Source organism: Balaenoptera acutorostrata, chromosome 2, assembly GCF_949987535.1.
Source record: "Balaenoptera acutorostrata chromosome 2, mBalAcu1.1, whole genome shotgun sequence".
NCBI lineage: Eukaryota > Metazoa > Chordata > Mammalia > Artiodactyla > Balaenopteridae > Balaenoptera > Balaenoptera acutorostrata.
Window position 1 is genome coordinate 109459132 of NC_080065.1, and position 19890 is coordinate 109479021.

Genomic DNA, 19890 nt, shown 5'->3' on the forward strand with positions numbered 1-19890 from the left:
GCTCCTGAGAGAAAAGAAAACCGCTTTTTAAAATTTTCCCATAAGGAATTTAAACTGTTTTTGAAAGCTCTTAAGAAATGTCCTCATGCTGTAGAGGATAGTTTACTCAAAAAGCTGATCAGAAAATCTTATGAATTAGGAGTGGCCTTAAAAGATTATTCCTCCTTAGGGGCTTCCCTGGCGGCGCAATGGATTAGACTCCACACTCCCAGTGCAGGGGGCCCAGATTTGATCCCTGGTCAGGGAACTAGATCCCACAGGCATGCTGCAACTAAGAGTTCACATGCCACAGCTAAGACCTGGTGCAACCAAATAAATAAGTAAATATTTTAAAAAAAAAAAAGGAAGAAGAAGAAGAAACATGTCTCAGTGTTCCCTGGACAGTGTTTAAAAAAAGAAAAATTATTCATCCTACAAAAAATTTACTAATCATAAAACAAAGTTGATAATTTACTCTTACTAAAATTAAGAACTTCTATTCATCAATACCTACCATTAAGTGGAAAGGCATTAAGTACGGACTGGGAGAAAAATATTTGTGATACATATCTCACAAAGAACTTGTATCTAGAATATGTAAAGAATTACAAATCAATAGGAACAATAGAAAAAAATAGGGAAAATACTTGAAGAGACCCTTCCCAAAAGAAGATATCCAAATGTCCGTTAATCATATGAAAAATTGCTCAGCCTCATTATTCATCTGGGAAATGCAAATTCAAACCACAAAAGATACACTCTACACCCTCCATAATAGCTAAAACGAAAAAGATGGAATATAGTAAAGTGTTGACAAGGGTATGGAGCAACTGAAATTTTCATATATTACTGGTGGGAATATAAATTAAATAACCACTTTAGAAGAATGTTTAGTGATATCTTCTAAAGCAGTACATTCACCTGCCCTGTGATCCAGGTATTCCACTCCTAGGTACGTACCAAACAGACATTTGTTCACTGTTTGCTAAAAGATATATGTACTAGAAAGTTTATACAGTACTATTGGCAGTGGTATAAAACTGATAATGAAATTTGAAAACCCAAATGCCCATCAACAGTAGAATGGATCAATTGTGATGTATTTACACAGTGAAATATTTAAAGAAACAAAAATGAGTGTCCTATAATTACATACAATAATATAGAAGAATCTCGTATACATAACATTAAGATCAAAAACCAAATACACAAGAATATATTTTGTATGATTCCAGTTCCATGAAGAGCGAAAACAGGAAAAACAAATCCATGTTGGTAGAAGCCTGGGTGGAGAGAGGGTAAAGAATGGGAGGGAGCATGAGTGGAGCTTCTAGAGTTGACGATAATGTTCTATTTCTTGATCTGGGTGCTGATTACACAGGGATGTTGGGTTTGGTAAATATCTAGCTGTGCACTTTTGATGTATACAACTTCCTTTTTGTTATTTTTTTTAAAAATAGTATTGGTTTTAACTATTGCTGTAAGAAAACTGTGATAAAACTGAAAGCTTTACAATCTTCATTCCATTTTGCTGACCTTTGTACTTTAAAAAGTACAAAAGTAGTCCCTTAGCTTAGTTGAAATGTAAATATTTGGGGGAGGGCATATTTTTCGTTTGAAACTATAGAAATTTTAGAATATTTGTAGTCTTAATTCAACTACTGTTAAAGCTTTCTCTTACAGTAAAGTTGTAGTTTGAACTTCTTACTGTTGCAACATGTTTTCAGGATCTGATATTTATTATTATGTCATAATACTGTATACTATGTAAATCATTAAAATTTGTTTTTGTTAATTATAACTCAATATGGCAAATTAGTATATCTAACTGGGTGACTAGAAAAGATTTTATTTTTAAATCGTTAGTGACTTCTTGTTAAGAAAGGAGAAAGTGAGTAAAAGTATGTTTTTGATTCATTCTTACCCTCAAAGGAGGAACTATAAATAGCTGTTTGTCTTCTTCTTTTCTTATATTCAAGAGAATATTCAAGAGAATATTCTATTTCTGTAGTGTATAGAGATATAACAGACAAACATGGCAATCCATTGTCAATTATTGTTTTTTTAACAGTCGAGTCCATCATCTCCAGATCCAGCTAGTCTTATTACAGAAGATATTAGTACAAACTCCAATGGTCCAAAACCTGCAGAAGTTGTGCTGGATGATGACAGAGAAGACCTTTTTGCAGGTAATTATAAATACCTTTATTTTTTAAAAAAATAATTGTCAATTATAGCATATATCCTGTTAGAAAATATTCTCTAAAGCAAAACTGACATTTTGTGTAAAGTATTAGTGGTAGCTCTTCTTGTTACCAACTTAGGAGGATAGGAAATTTCAGTTAATTTGCTTTGTGAAAAATAAAGACTGTTGAAAGAAGCACGAATGTGATCCTTTCTGGTTTTAAGCATGTGAAATAAGTCACACTAATAATTTGATTATTTTGATCAGTACTTGGACTCAAACTAATGGTTGTGGCATTCATACATTGAGAAATAGCAAGTGATTATATTTTCTTATTACTTACAAGTTGTCACAAAGTAAAATTAAACTCTGGATTTAAAAATCACTTAATTTAGGGACTTCCCTGGTGGCGCAGTGGTTAAGAATCCGCCTGCCAATGCAGGGGACATGGGTTCGATCCCTGGTCCGGGAGGATCCCACATGTTGTGGAGCATCTAAGCCCGTGCACCACAACTACTGAGCCTGCGCTCTAGAGCCTGCAAGCCACAACTACTGAAGCCTGCATGCCTAGAGCCCATGCTCTCCAACAAGAGAAGCCACCGCAATGAGAAGCCTGTGCACCACAAGAGAGAGTAGCCCCCGCTCTCCACAACTAGAGAAAGCCTGCACGCAGCAGTGAAGACCCAATGCAGCCAAAAATAAATAAAATAAAAATTTTTTTAAATAAAAAAATAATTTAAAACAATCACTTAATTTATAGTCTGTATATATTTGAAATCTGTTTTAATAAAATGCTTCAGTATTTACCACATGTTCCATTTTGATTGAATTTTAGGTGAGTAAATTGATGCTTCAGGAATTTATTTTTGATATGGGGGCAGGATTTGGTGTAGTCCATTCTACCTTTTAAAAAATTGGACTCTTCAAAACAGTTATCTGTTTTAAGCTTAAAATTTAGGTACAAATTAATGTTTGGATATTAAAAAGAAAAATCTTCCTTAGAATTAGTGACACAAATAATTAAAATAGTAAATCTTTGTGTGTTTAAGAGCTTAATTTACCTAAACTGGCTTTCATGAGTTAAAACTTAATAATACATCCTCAGCTTTTATAGTGGTTGAATATTCAAACCATCCTGTATTTTTTTACAATTTTTTTTTTTTTTTGGCTGCGTTGGGTCTTCGTTGCTGCGCGAGGGCTTTCTCTAGTTGTGGCGAGTGGGGGCTACTCCTTGTTGTGGTGCTGTGGCTTCTCTTCTTGTGGAGCATGGGCTCTAGGCGCATGGGCTTCAGTAGTTGCGGCACACGGGCCCTAGAGTGTGCGGGCTTCAGTAGTTGCAGTGCACAGGCTCAGTAGTTGTGGTGCGCGGGCTTAGTTGCTCCGCGGCATGTGGGATCTTCCCGGACCAGGGATCAAACCCGTGTCCCCTGCATTGGCAGGCGGATTTTTAAACACTGTGCCACCAGGGAAGTCCTGGCAGGCAGATTCTTAAGCACTGCGCCACCAGGGAAGTCCCCTACAAATATGTTTAAAGATACAGTCCGAGGCATCACAGAGGTCTATATAATTTCCTGCTTGTTAAATGAAAAGTTTTCACTGCAGATGAATTCATGTATTTTATGAATTCATGTCAGAAAGTTAAAAATGTGATACCAAATATCAATCATTTTCTTACCCCCCCCCCTTTTTTGTAGCTACCTTACAACTTAGAGTATAATGACAGTTAACCAAAGTTGTAATATTCCTTTTTCTTTCCTTTCATGGACTTTTTTCCAGGCAGTCCTTAAAAGTCTTTTCATGGCATTTATATTTCAATCTGAAAGATGGCACAAGTTCTTTCTCTGCTGAGTAGGTGCTAATCTAAAATTGTGCCTATTCCTCTAATAGAGGGTCATACATAGAACACTTGGATTATCCATTTTATTAAAGGCTCTTTCACCTTTAAGTCTCAGAATTCTGTTAATGAGTGTGCTGAAACTCTAAAAACAGAACTGTGTATGTGTGTTTGTGTAAGGAAAGAGGGTTTTCTTGTTTACAGTGTGCCCAGCTGATCAAACAGTTTGCCACATGAGGATTATGCAGTGATATTTGCCCACTAAGCTTGATTAGAAAAATCTTTTTTTGGGTTTTAGTCTACCTAGTGCAGCCTATACTAAATATAATGATACAAATATGGTCAATGTCAGTGTTTGTTTTGTTTGTCTTTGTTTTTAAGGAGAGACATGGACTAAGCAGTAAAAATAGTTGTTTCTTTTGTTACCTACAGATACTTTTTTATGCTTTATCTTTTATCTTAAACTCAGCTGCATTTCATGATGACATCATTAGGTGTTCTAAGACATGTATCAGAGGAGAAACTATAGATATTGCTCTAGTGATTTAGCCATTTGGTTTTAAAACCATAAGAAGATTAGATTGTAATTGGTATGTATGCTCATGTATTTTGGGTAGCATTTCAAATACTATTATGTCAGAAGTGGTATTAGAAAAAGTTCAAGCGTGACTTTTGTTACTGTTATTAGCTTACTTACAGAGTGTTCACCAAATATGGGTGACTACAGAGCCCCTTTCCACCATTACTTACATCCTGCACTAAGCTACACTGAACATACTAGGAAACTGTCCTAGAAGAATAAGGGAGGGTGAGCAAATTGCCAATATTGAAATTGTCCTAGACTTTTAGAACTTGTTTCTGCCAGGGTATTTAGCTTATTTCACTTACTCTTTTCAGCAAATGATACCGAATCTAATGAGTATTCCTTTGTTTAAAAAATTCTCTGGTGTCTATGGTATGAGTGCAATATTACTTAGCTGACATTGACATAATCAATTTATACTTATTTGCAAAGTACTTCTTCCAAGGAAATGCTAATCTTTGTACTTACATATGGGGCATTTTATGGAATCTTTAGGTCTGGTTTTAATTAATTTTTGTTAATTTGTAGTATGTTAGATCACTCCTACTAAAATAATTTTTCTTGGGAAGAATTTAAAGCAAATTGTACATTGGTATGCTGAACCTAAATCTCTATCCATTTTATTTTCTTTTTTAAAAAATTTTTACTTATTTTTTTATTGAGGTATAGTTGATGTACAATATTGTATAAGTTTCAGGTTATGACATAGTGATTCACGATTTTTAAAGTTTATGCTCCATTTATAGTTATAAAATATTGGCTGTATTCCTTGTGCTGTGCAGTATACCCTTGTAGCTTATTTATTTTATGCATAGTAGTTTGTACCTCCTAATCCAAGAGGTAAGATACCACTTCAGGTAAATAACATGTTACTAGTGATATACTTTTTGAGGTATTAAAATGACTCACTGACTATCATTACTACCTTCCCAAACCTCAAAGAATGTAGGAAACTCAGGTTAGAAACGGCTGATCTGATCCTGTTTCCTTTATAGTCCTGCCTGCCTTTTCCTGGTAGCATTCTGTAAGCCAACAGATTATCATTTTGGCCACTGATTGTAATTTTCACTTTTCTGGCTTTTCTTTTAGCTTATGCTATTATGGTTGACTCCTGAACAGTATGAGTTTGAACTGCTTGGGTCCACTAATATGAATTTTTTTTAATTAGCAGGTACTACAGTACAACTTGATCTGAGGTTGATTGCATCCAAAGATGTGGAACCTCAAATACAGAGGAGCCACATATATGGAGGGCCCAACTATAAGTTATACTCAGATTTTTGACTGTGTGGAGGGTCGGTGGCCCTAACCCCCACGTTGTTCAAGGGTCAACTGTATTTCATTTTCGTGGAATGCTTCCCTCATTTTTTCTCTAAACTCATTCAGATCTTCTCAATTCAGTTTCGTAAAATATTCCTCATTTTCCCCAGCCTAAATTATTCTGTCCCACTTCAACTCAAATGATAGCGTTTATTCTTTAGTTGGTACAGCAATTAAATGTCTTGTAATTTTCTTTTTATGGTTCTCTTGGCTGTTATTTTTCTTTTATTATTATTTAACATTCCACATGCTTATGTCTTGTTTTCCCAACTAGATTATAAACTCCCTGAGGGCAGGTATGATATTCTACATTTCTTTATGGTTCTCCATTGCATTTAGCACAATGTTACATAGCTTGTAGACATTCAGTTTATTGATTTGATTTGTTTTTAAATATATTTAATTTTAGATTTTTCAAATGAATGAACACTTTAAATGAAAACCTAAGCACCTATTTGTTTTGCGTCGTATTTGTGTGTTCAGCTAATATCCAGTAATCTTTAGCGGTTAATTGCTTTAGATTACTAACATTGTGGACTTTCCATAACAAATTTTCAATCCCAGTTGGGATAGTTCTGGGCAGTTTTCTGCCATGAAATTTGTGTTCATATGTATAAAAGAATAGTAATGTTGGCCTGAATACAAGATTTTGGAAGGTAAGTTATCACAAGTATTAGATATATTACAGATCCAAACACAAATGAATGTGGAATTATCCACATCATTGCTTTCCTACTGGCTTTATCCCTACCACTAGTATAGATAATTATGCTGACTTACTGGAATTCTTCCTAAAATCAACAAAGTCACTGTTGGTTTTAAAGTTTTGATAAACAATTAAGGAGGGATTCATAAATTATTTATAACAATTATTTTAAAATAATATTTTGATATTGTGAATCATATAAAAATATTTTTCATAATTTATTGACTGCTCTGTAGACTATTGGGAGTTTGTTACCAGTGTCCTCAACTAACTTGTTTAATTTTTATCTAGAAGCTACAGAAGAAGTTTCTCTGGACAGTCCAGAAAGGGAACCTATACTCTCCTCAGAACCTTCTCCTGCAGTCACACCTGTGACCCCCACGACACTCATTGCTCCCAGAATTGAATCAAAGAGTATGTCGGCTCCTGTGATCTTTGACAGATCCAGGGAGGAGGTATGGAAAAATGTTTATATTCTAAGTTAATATGTAAATAATACATTTTTTGTCCCCCACCCAACATTTCTTTACTGTTAGTCATTTGTAATCAAAGCCTTTTAGAAATGGTTGGAAAAGAACACCGAACTAAAGAGGTCAGGTGATTTGGCTTCTAATTTTATCCCACCCCTTTTTCATCCAGTAACTTGGGCACATCACTTTCCTTCTCAAGTCAAGCAGTTTGTCATTTGTGATCTCATGATGGTAATGTGTGCCTCTCAGTGTTCCTTCCTCTCTTGGTCAAATAAGGTAATGTCTGAAAGTGCTTTGAAAACTTAATCACAATAAAGTGGTATCTTGAGTAATTTTATTTGATAAAAGTATGTAATAAATGTTAATGGTTATGTCAGCAGAGTAAGAGATGTGTTGTGAGTGGAGAGGAAGCATGAGGACCTTCTAAGGTATAATGATGGTGTTTTTTCTTAATCTACATTCTGGTTACGAAGATGTGTTTACTTTGTAAAAATTATTGAGCTATTTACCTAGGATTTATATACTTTATGTGTATTACAGTTCAAATAAGGCTTACTTTTAAAAAATCCGTACAGGAGGGCAACTTTGAAAAAAGTTATCATTAGAAAAACAGCCTTTTTTTTTTGGTAGCCTTAGACTATTAATATTGCTTTTAAAATTTGCAAGATTTAAGTTTCTGTGTTTTCTTCTTGAAAGTAACAAAACTTTCCCTCAGAACTGCTATTAATAAGGATTGCTTATTTATAATGGATAAAAAGTGCTTCTCTGTAGTCCCGTAGGTTTATCATTTTTCCTACTTCTTTTTTCAGTGAGCTTTATAGTGCTTTCATTGGCTTCAAGAAGAACATGTGTTTACTAGGTAATTGGTGAAATCATGATGCTCAAGTTGCTTATAATTCCTGCAAGTATGTAGGATTCTACTGGCAAAAGTAATGGCTACCTCCTGGTTTTTAAAGAGGGAGATACAACTTTGAAAAATACTAATATTAAAAAAAATCAAGGAATTAATTATTTTCATAATCTGAATCTGAAGATTGAGTATATAGAACAAAAACATTCCACAATTATTCCTACAGAAGACTACAACATTTTCTCTACATCTGAGGAGTTGGAGGAAAACAAGATTTTCTGTTCCTTCTCCCAGTGATCCTTTTCCTGTTGTCTTTGTGTGTGTGTATTTTTTACATAGTCAGGAAATGTGAAAGCTTTTACTGTTTTTCATAAATGGAATGCTGAGTGACTTTTCAAATTGATGTGACAGTGACCCTAATAAAAGATAGATGGTAAAAATTATAGTTATTAGTATTATGACAATAATATAAACTGGAATCTTTAATAACAAAAAAATTTTTTCTAGATTGAAGAAGAAACAAATGGAGATGTTTTTGATATAGAAATTGGTGTATCAGATCCAGAGAAAGTTGGTAAGTTAATATATATTATATTTTGTACTTGCTCCTTTTTGATAATTAGCTTGGTTGTTAATGTGCTATTTTTCTTAACTAAATGCATTGTTACAATATTAAAATGGTGCTTTTATTTTTAAACTCGTGGCAGCTTGTTTTGTTTTTTTCCCAGCTTTATTGAGGTATAATTGACAAATAAAAATTGTGTGTATTTAGGATGTACAATGTGATGATTTAATATATGTTATAAAATGATTACCACAATCAAGTTAATGTATTACCTCACATAGTTACCTTGTGTGTGTGCATGTGGCTAAGCTTATGATTTTTAATAGTTTGGCTTTTCTTGTAGGTGATGGCATGAATGCTTACATGGCTTATAGAGTAACAACAAAGGTAAGCCTTTTGCTCCTTTAAAAAAATATTGAGCCCTCACCACGTGTAGTATGAGGATACTACAGTGATTAAGGTGTAAGTGATCACTGTCTTTACAAAGGTTATCATCCAGTAAAAGTTGCATATAAATAGCTACAATGAGTTCTGAGTGGTTTGGTAGGTAAAGTATTCTGGGAGAGTATGCGGGAAGGGATCTAATCTAGGCAAAGGTAGGAGAAGTGATTTGGGTGGGAGAGGGGCAAAGGGATTTGCTTATGTAAAAGCCAGAAATCAAGAAAGCATTGTTCTTTCTAGGATCTGCAGGAAGTGGTGGCAGATTAAATTGTTTGGCAGTAATCCTTCCTATATTATGAACAGCCACATTAGGAATTTGGCCTTCATCCTTAGTACATATAATGGAGAGCCATTGAAGAGGTTCAAACAAGAATGTGGTACAATTGATTTTTGTTCTAGAAAGCTCTCTCTGACTCATATGGATTGGGAGGATCAAAGTAAGTAAAGGTCTGGATTTCGAGTTAAGAAGCGGTTGCAATCCTTAAAGGGATTGTAGGCCTTCAAATCTTAAAGAGAGAGGATCTGAAACAGTCCTAGCTGTGAGAAGTGATTCTTAATACTAAGGAATTAGTTCTAGGGATGAGTGAAATAAATGGCTTCTTGTGATGTATAGGAGGTAGAATCAGCAGAACTTGGATGTAAGGAGTGAGGAAGGGGGGGATGCCTAAGTGTGTGGGGTTTTTTTTAATCTTTATTGGAGTATAATTGCTTTACAATGTTGTGTTAGTTTCTGTTGTACAACAAAGTGAATCGGCTGTAAGTATACATATATCCCCATATTCCCTCCCTCTTGAGCCTCCCTCCCATGCCTAAGTTTTTGTCTAGAGGAACTTTGTGATTGTTGGAGTGATCCTAGAGAAGAGACAACACAAGGGGAGGAACACAGTATGGAGTCAGATTTGTTAATTCATTGAACAGATACTTATTTATTAAATACCTTGGGGTCAGGCTCTTTTCCAAGGACTACAGTATAGTAGTAAACAACACAAAGAAATGCCCTTCACTCATGGAACTTATGTTTGAGCAGGGAAAAATATGGTGAAATTGAGGTGGCAGTGAGATTTAAGTGGAGGTTTCCCTTGGGCTATGTATTATTGAACTGAAGCTCAGAGGCGATCTGGGCCAGAGGTAAAGGTTTAAGAATCATTAGCATAAATACAGGTAGAGTCAATGAGATGAGTTAAGGGTAGAATAAAGCAAACATTTTCTGTCCTCTTAAGTCTCTAAAAAAAAAAAAAAAATCTATGATTTGGGTTTTTTTCAGTTGTTAGAAATCTTTACATCACATTAGTTAGCTACTCTGCATTTTTTTCAGAGTAGATCAGTGTGTGTGATATGTATATATGCATGTTCACAATTATGTACTACATTAACTTCTAAAAAATTGTTTAGTATTCAAAATTTGAAATACCTCTTCTTCACTTGTAGACTTCTCTTTCCATGTTCAGTAAGAGTGAATTTTCAGTTAAAAGAAGATTTAGTGACTTTCTCGGTTTGCATAGCAAGTTAGCAAGCAAGTATTTACATGTCGGTTATATTGTGCCACCAGCTCCAGAAAAGAGTATAGTAGGTAAGTATGAATTTTTAAAAATTTATTGTTGTTACTCTTACTAGTTAAGTTTTAACTGTATAGATGTGTATATTCCATGATCATTCACTATCATGACATCTCAATATCTAGAGATACTGAATTTAAGTATTCTGTTTATGATAGTCATTCATCAACTGAAGAGTGTATAGCTAAGTTTTATTTTCTAACACTTGAGGATTTGATTTGTATAATGTAATGATGTTAGATATCTGACAAGGTGAAAGCAACTAAAAACCCTTTTAGGGTCATTAGAGTACCTTATTACTGAGTAACACTTGGAGAATATTCAATATTATTAGTATATTAACATTTTTCTAAGGGTTTGGAGGTGTTTTGTGCTTAGCTATACATTGTACAAAAAGATTTGATCTAGCCTTGCTCACACAGGAGCTATTTAAACTCATCTTAGTTTATTACGTACTTCAATTTAACATTTAAAAGCATTTCTACTTTTACAGGTAATAAAGGCTTACTTAGTGAAGAACATGCAGAATATTACAAAAGAGGAGGAGAACCTCCATTGTCCCACCATTAAAAAACATCTGTCATGTCTTAAAATTTTGTAGTATTTTTCCAAGCTTTTCGGTCATAGATTTTTATTTATCTTTATTTCTTTATATACATGATTATTATTCTGAAAAATATTCAAAATGAATTTTACTTATCTTTAAGTTATTGTTTTTACTTTTTTAAACATCTGATTTGAAAAGCAGTTTTATCCATATCTTTTACGATTTTTGAAGCCTGATATATTTAAATGTATTTATTATATTCTTTCTCTTTTTTAATTTTTTTTTTTTTATAAATTTATTTAATTTATTTATTTCTGACAGCTTTGGGTCTTTGTTGCTGTGCGTGGGCTTTCTCTAGTTGCGGCGAGCGGGGGTTACTCTTCATGGCAGTGCGTGGGCTTCTCGTTGCGGTGGCTTCTGGTTGTAGAGCACAGGCTCTAGGCACTCGGGCTTCAGTAGTTGTGGCATGTGGGCTCAGTAGTTGTGGCTCGCGGGCTCTAGAGTGCAGGCTCAGTAGTTGTGGCGCACGGGCTTAGTTGCTCCGCGGCATGTGGGATCTTCCTAGACCAGGGCTCGAACCCATGTTTCCTGCATTGGCAGGCGGATTCTTAACCACTGCACCACCAGGGAAGTCCCTATTATATGAGAATTTTTAAATTGTATTTATTAATGTACTTATTTTAAAAATAATAAACTCATTACCTGTTAACAAATTAAAAAATTTTGTGAAAAATAATTTTTACAAGACAAAAAAATTTAATAAGAGTGGCTTGCTTTTGTTTTTTTGTTTTTTACATTTTCGCAAAATCTCTTTAAATTGTGGCTTAATAGAAAATGGCTGTATTTTCGTATCTGTTTCTACACTCTACCTGTTGTGATACAACACATCATATAACTTTTGTAAAACTCCACTGAGCTGTCATGAAACAATGGGAGCAAAAAAGACACAAATAACAGCTTAGTATTATGAAGGTCGATTTTTGTACATATCCCCCACCAGCCCAAAGGGTCTCAGAAACCTTCCGAATATGCTAACCATACTCTGAGAACTGCTAGTCTAGTTAATAATGTTATTTCTCTCTCCTCTAAACTGTCGCTGTAGTATCTTTTGGCCTCCCATTATCTATGTAGTGAGCTTAAGTTTCATTTATCATAAATTATTTGTTATTAATATCCTTTTTTCTTTAAGTTGTACAACTATTTTTATATATCAAAAGAGAAAAAAACAAAAAATAGTTTTTCTCATTTTGATGGCTAGATACACTAGTTTAGTCCTTAAACATTGAGCCAGAAAAAAAAAATTTTGTTTTAACTAAATTTTTATGCCCAAGTTTGTTGTGTTTCAAACTAATATTTTGCCCTAATAATCTTCAACCTTCCACAAATTATTGAATTAAAAGGAGATTGAAAGAATTTGAGGCAACCACATAAAATGCAGTTAAAAAAAAAAAGATATAAAGAAATTAGCAGGAAAAATAATTGTAGTTAAATAAAAGATGAAGCCACGTTAAACAGTTTCCTCTAAATGTGTGCATAAAGTCTGAACAATTATTGAAGGTGGGTAACAAGTTTTTCTGTGAAGTTCCTGGCAGAAAATCAAGTAGAGAAGCAGTCATTTAAAAAATTTCATATTGTCCATCAATTTTTAAAAATAAAAATGAATATATTGTCTAAGAAAAATTTTAAATATGAGAGGCCCTTTTAATTACATACCCAGTGGTTTTCAAGTAACAAACACAGTGATGTACTAAGAATAGTAACTTCTCTTTCCTGGGAAGCTGTAACTGCCACTGAAGGAAGAGGGGTCTTTTCATTAGCATACAACTGTTACTGCTTTTATAGAACCTTAGTTGACTTAAAAACACTATTTTCGTGAAGCTTTTAAAAAAGAGCAACAAAGAAGTTGAAAAGTGTTAAGGAGTAACTGCTTACAATAAGTTTTTATTTACCGCGGTGGCCCATAATGGTTACTTACCTCTAGGAAGTAGCATGAGCAGAAGATCACAGAATTTAAAAAAGCGAAAAATTATATAGTGGTAAGGTTTTTTTTTCACAAAAACAGAATATGTGAAATAATTAACATCCCACACCTAGTAGTCCACTCAAGGTAGGTAATTTTAAGTGTTTGAATGAGTTTTCCTTTTCAAACTATTGTATTTCAGAGGAATTATGTTAAAACATTCATAGGTGATATATGGTTTTTCACCAGGTATACCAACCTGAATAAGAATTACATGGTTTTACATGATCTATTTTTAAATGGCTTTATTGAGATATAATTCACATGCCATACAATTCATCCATTTAAAGTGTATAATTCATTATTAGCTTTTCATATATTCAGACTTGTGCATACCTCACCACAGTCAGTTTTAGAATATTTCTATTACCCCTTAGCCATCATCCTCTAATTTCCTCATCCACCCCCAGTCCTAAGCAATCACTAATTTGCTTTCTATCTCTATAAATTTTCCAATTCTGGACATTTCAAAGAACAGGGAATCATATAATACATGGTCCTTTGTGACAAGCTTCTGTCAACGTAGCATAATATTTTTAAGGTTCATCCATGTTGTACATATGTCATTACTTCACTTCTACAGAATCGAATTTTGAGAGTAAAAAGAACAGGGAAAAGAAGAAAAATCTGCAGTCTGATAGTAGTGTTAAAATTGAAATTGCTAATACAGAAATGATTAGCATGATTTTTATTCTCTAAATTTGAAGAGTTCTAAATGTCTCTATGAAAGAGCTCATTATTTCAAACTGTTATAAAACCAGCTATGATAAATAAACAAGAACATGTTCTTAGAATCTGCAACAGAGGAAATACTTAGCATATTAATGGATTACACTTATTTTTATTTTTCTAGTCCCCAAAGTAAAGAACGTTAATTATTGCTCATAAGAGATGAAAATATCAAATGTGCTTAAATTTACTAATTTGAACTCCATTATGCATATTGAAATGCAAATACATTTTAACTTAACAAGGGTTTAATGTATGTCAGATAAAGAGTCCGAACAGTTATAGGTTTAGAAAACTACAGACACAGCTCAACCTCTACTTCAGCTGTACTCTTTTAAAACTTACATTATAAGCACTTGCCATATACAGATATTAATTTCTCAAAACTATGATACTAGTTATAACTTTAGGAGCTTTTTTTCAAGTTCAAATTTAAAATATATTTTAAATTATGCAGAAATGATTATAAAAGAACGTTCCTCAGTAATAGAAAATCATGAGTCTTTCAATTTTTTCAAAGGCATGACCAAGGTCAAAGTGGGTAAAGAAGATTCATCATCCACAGAATTTGTAGAAAAACGAAGAGCAGCTCTTGAAAGGTAATTCTAATTAGCTGTGTTTTATTGCTCTCGTGTTTTTACTTCAGTAATGTAAGTCTAATTCCATTAAATGGCACAAGTATATTTTCAGTATTAAAATTCTCAAAGTACCACTTGATTACTCTTAGTAAGTGCTATAAGCTTTTATTAAGAAAATTGATTCATTCAGAAACACAGTACTGTATACTTGTTCCATTTTTATTCTCATTAGTAGTCTAACAAAGTAATACCTATTTTCATCTGAATTAAGTTTTCCTTTGAATTATTACTTGGTGATACGGAAATGTTGCTAAATACAATGAAAAATTAGGTTTGTGCTCCCTCCTTCAATTCTTTATAATTGATTTTGACTTGAGTGTACAGAAGTATTAGTCATTGCTCGAGTTGACTGTATAGTTAAAGGCTGATAGATATATATGCTGTGCCTTGCTTTAGACTTCTTGACCTGACACATTTCCTATGGCTTTGAAGACTTGTGTTCATTGTGGCCGACTAAACGGGAAATGGATGGGAGGAATCCCACTCCCAGAATCTTAACATTTCTTCCTTGCTATGCTGAAAATGTGAGAAAACAAGTTCAAAACTATCTTAAAGCCCAATTTATAGTACATAAGTTGGTAATTACCTGGACTTAATACATTTTCTAATTTCGTAGTTTTTGTTTGTTTGTTATTTTAATTGAATTTGCTTATTTGTTCTCTGTCTTATTTTCTCTCTTGGCTTAAAATTAGTGGTTGGCATAGATAGGACAGATTTTAGGAAATAGTATATATATCTATAGGGTACAAATTATTTTGTAAAACTCTTTTTGAGGCAGTGTATTTCTGGGTTTTAGTAATAAATTGTTTCAATTTTAAGAAAATACCACAGTAAAGTCAGGTTTGAACAATTTGCAATAAGAAAAGCTAGTGTGCAGCTTAAAATCTTAAAGACTTAAAAGATGAGATTATGTCTATGAGACTCAGCAGTTACTCAGGAAAAGGATTTAAATTGCATCGAAAGAAGTTTAATTTAGGCATTAGAATTGATTCTCTTGTGAAAGAGGTCGTAGAATGAATGTTTTTAAGAGTAAAGGTAGATAATGTGCTGCCTTGATTTTGCTTAGTCCTTCCTGAAAGTATAACCATGACCTTTTGAGAAGCCTTTCCAGTCCTATTTTTCTATGAGTAAATTTGAAATATTTTGGATGGCATTCTTGATAAGGAACTTAATGAAGATTTATTGTACCAAGGGCATATAATTTGATTCTACATTCATCTTTCTTTTAACTTGAATGCATTGAATAGTACTTAAACCATATCTTCATTCACTGTGTAACACTGAGGAGAGTTTTAAGGAAATATTGAAGCTTGATCTAGTGCGTATGTGAAGATAGTTTCTTACTGATAAATATTACTTGTTAAATACTGCCTTAGTGGAATTTGCAGTAGTGGGGAAAAAAAAAAGGAAACAGTGTACTGTGAGTTCATTTGCATTAGAAAAGATAACTAAAGAAAATATAGGTGTAAAGGTACAGAAGCAAAGGAACTAGAATGATTTTTCTCAGGTGATTTTTCTGTGGCATTTCTTAAAATTTAAACATTAGAATAGGCATATCTGTGGATGTATAACCTAGTTGGATCTGGTGGGTCAAGGAAGTATTTCTTTGTTTACACTATCTTGAACAAAAGGATAAACATCTGGTATTGAAATATGAGAAGAGAAAGGGAGTGGTTAAGAACCCAAGTAATTCGCCTGTGCCACATTCAGTAAAGTAAGCAGAAATTACTTCTAAGTATCCCGAAGATCGCTCACTTGATTTTCTTAAGAGTGCTTCATACCTTACCTACAAGCATATTGAATTTATTTTATAGTAAGGATACACTTCTGTAAATATAAACTAAGAAATGTAAAGTAGCATTATACAGTGTGTAGCGTTTTAGAATCCTTTCTCTGTTGAAGCCTGCACTCCATTACACACTACACACTATCTGTGAGGCCTTGGACAAGTTATTTAACTTAAATTCATTGTTCCTTTTCTCTAAAATGTTAAGTGTATCATAACAAGCACCTGAAAACCCAACTGGCAAAGCCTAAACAGTTAGTGTCGGTTGATTAATCCATTCGTTCATATCAGGAAGTTTGGAGGTAGGCAGATGTTTAGTATTATCAGATCCATCAGGAAATCCTATTGCTTCCTTCTGATATCTGGACAACCATTTTTTCACCCGTTCACTACTAGTCCAAATGTCTGAATTAACTGCGGTAGACTCCTCTTTGGTCTCCCTGTTTCCATCCTTGTACCTCTACTCTTTTTCCTAATATAGCAGCCAGGGTCATCCTTTTAAAACATGAATCAGATCATATTCCCACTCCTATTCGTCCACCCACCCAGTTTCAGTCAATAAAAGCGAGAGTCCTTATAATGACCTATAAATTCTTACATGACTTGCACTGCTCACTCTGTTACCTACTTGATCTCATATCCTCCTTGATCACTTTGCTCTAGGCCACACTCACCTTGTTGCTGCTCCTCAAAGATCCCAGGCATCTTCCCACTTTAGGATTCTACCCCCTACCCTGTCCCCACTGCCTAGAAAGCTTTTGTTCCCAGGTATCTGCGTGGCTAATTCCCTTACCTCTTTCAAATTCAAACATTCAGATGTCACCTTGCCAGTGAAGCCTATTTTGATTATTGGTTTCATTCTGACCTATTCTGTTTACATCGCCATCAACCATACCTTACACCCTTGATCCCATTTACTTGTCCTTTCTCCACTTGTCCTTTCATTTTTCCACAGCATTTGCCACCTTATCACATACTACATAATTTTTTTTTTAAATTTTTTAGCTACTTTATTTATTTATTTATTTATTATTATTATTATTTTATTATTTTTATTTTTTGGCTGTGTTGGGTCTTCGGTTCGTGCGAGGGCTTTCTCTGGTTACGGCAAGTGGGGGCCACTCTTCATCGCGGTGCGGGGACCGCTCTTCATCGCGGTGCGCGGGCCTTTCACTATCGCGGCCCCTCCCGCTGCGGGGCACAGGCTCCAGACGCGCAGGCTCAGTAGTTGTGGCTCACGGGCCCAGCTGCTCCGTGGCATGTGGGATCTTCCCAGACCAGGGCTCGAACCCGTGTCCCCTGCATTAGCAGGCAGACTCTCAACCACTGCGCCACCAGGGAAGCCCCTACATAATTTTTATGTTTATGATTTATTATCCATCTTCTATTACTAAAATTAAAGCTCCAGGGACTTCCCTGGTGGTCCAGTGGTAAATAATCCGCCTTATAATGCAGGGGACGTGGGTTCAATCCCTGGTCAGGGAACTGAGGTCCCACATGCCACGGGGCAACTAAGCCCACGTGCCACAACTACTGAGCTCATGCGCCTCAACTAGAGAGAGCCCACATGCCACAAACTACAGAGCCCACGTGCTCTGGAACCCACAAGCCACAACTACCAAGCCCACATGCCCTGCAGCCTGCACGCCACAACTAGAAAGAAGCCCACATGCTGCAACGAAGGGTCCCGCATGCCTCAACGAAGAACCCGCGTGCCGCAACTAAGACCCGACGCAGCCAAAAATAAATTAAATAAATAAATAAATAGTAAATAAATCACTTAAAAAATAAATTAATTAAATTAAATTAAAACTCCACTAGAGAAGGAATCTTGTTCTCTTTTGTTCACTGATACATTCTGAGTACTCAGAACAGTAACTGATGTGTAGTAAATGCTCAATAAATGTTGAATGAACAAATGAATGTCATCAAGGACCCAGGCTCTTTCTACCTGTCTATTCTCTCATTCTTAGCACACATGTCTGAGTCTTAAGCGAGAGAAATATCTTTAACTCTGTTCATCTCAAGCATTTTGTATAACCTGCTTTATTTTGTTTTGGTAAGTAAGTAGGAATTTGAAAGCGCTAAGTGATTCTAAATGTACCAATAACTTTTCCTTAGCACAAATCTCAAGAACAACTACTGACCACCTCTTGTTGAATCTGATACTTATTTTTCATCAGTTCCATTGCATCTTCCACTTCTGTCTTCCTTCAGTGTTTCTGCTTCTCTCCATACCTCTTTTCATGTATTTTTCTTACATTCTTTTCCTTTTTGTTCTGTATCCTTCCTTTATTTTTCTCCAACCCTCTCTGACCTTAATTCTGAATTGATAACTATTTACAAATAATCATCAATTTAAAACCCATTTTATGTTTCTTTTCTTAATTTTAACATTATGTAAGTTTAATACCTATTTTTAATGGTTAATTGCTCTTCATTTTCATGTAACCCTTAAGAAGAAAAGTTTTACCATCTTTTTCTAGAATATCATTTTCCAAAATGGATTCCTCAGATTGCTAGTATGTGGTAGGGTGAAAACAGGAAATCTGTTGTCAATTGAGGTTTATAATTGTAGGGTGTAACAAAGTTAAACCAGGTTTTTTTCCTGCAATACTTCTCACAGCATTTAATATGCTGCTGTTCATTATAAGTCTTAAAGAAAGGAATATGTATGTAATATATTTCAAACTTTCTTGATTGTAGAGCCAGTCTTTTTCATGGAATATTGTATGAGACTAGTATTCTGCAGAACTCACTTTACAAAGCTATTTTAGAATATAAATAGTATTAGGTATTTCCATTTAGGTTGAAATATTAGAATATTTCTTAAAGGTTGGGTACTAGATGTTTTGTCTTCCTGCTTGCTCATTTTACGAACGTCTGAGTGCTTGCTATTTATCAGCTGTTGTGTGCACTCAGATGAACAACTTACGCAAACTGCTTTAAGCAGTACACAGTCTAAGTAACTAAATAACTCACCTAGAGTAGTACTGGAGAACTTCCGTGTTAAAATTGTAAGTAAAATTCCAGTGGGAAAATATCAGCATTTCTTAAACTTACAGGATTAGTGTTCCTACTGCATCTCTTTTTTACCTTTATAAAGTAAGCCGCAAATACTTTTTAAAACCACAGTGTAGATTGCATTGTACATATCTATTAAATGCTCTGTTTCTGTTATAATGACTTCTTGTGTGGGCTGTTGACTTAAAGTGAAGTTTAATATGGTGTGTATTTTATTTAAATATACAAAAACAGAAGTTAACATTTAAGCAGCGATTAGTCATTTTAACCATTATATATAGTGTTTGACTTTAGAAAAGATTATCACTTTTTTTAGAAACTATTTTAGGCATACTTTATAATCTTGTAAAGAGATAGAAGTCATCACTGACTACATTTATGCTGCAGAAATAAAGGTATATTAACTGTTAGGCAAAATATTATAATTGAAATATTACTGCATGTTATTAATCTGGGGAAAGAGCAATTTTTTAAAAATGGGATTAGATAAGTAATCAATGATCATCAAATAGTGAACCTTTTTGTTAATGAAAGATAGGTAATTTATTATGAATGTCAGGGCTGGACCTTTTCTAGTAAAGGAAAATTACTAAAGTTAGGCTAATAGTGATTTAATAATGATGTTTCTCTTTACTTTTTATTTTATGTGGTATCATA

General features: G+C 34.2%; 1 protein-coding gene across 2 annotated transcripts in view; it reads left to right on the forward strand.

The window, feature by feature from the left end:
• SNX2 (sorting nexin 2) overlaps positions 1-19890 on the forward strand; it is a 56148-nt gene that overhangs the window by 22053 nt on the left and 14205 nt on the right. For both annotated transcript variants that reach the window (XM_007188481.2, XM_057541167.1), the window contains exons 2-7: positions 2051-2168; positions 6899-7062; positions 8435-8501; positions 8836-8879; positions 10362-10503; positions 14306-14384. In XM_007188481.2, the coding sequence (XP_007188543.1) occupies positions 2051-2168; positions 6899-7062; positions 8435-8501; positions 8836-8879; positions 10362-10503; positions 14306-14384 (614 nt within the window). The remainder of the gene's footprint in view (positions 1-2050; positions 2169-6898; positions 7063-8434; positions 8502-8835; positions 8880-10361; positions 10504-14305; positions 14385-19890) is intronic.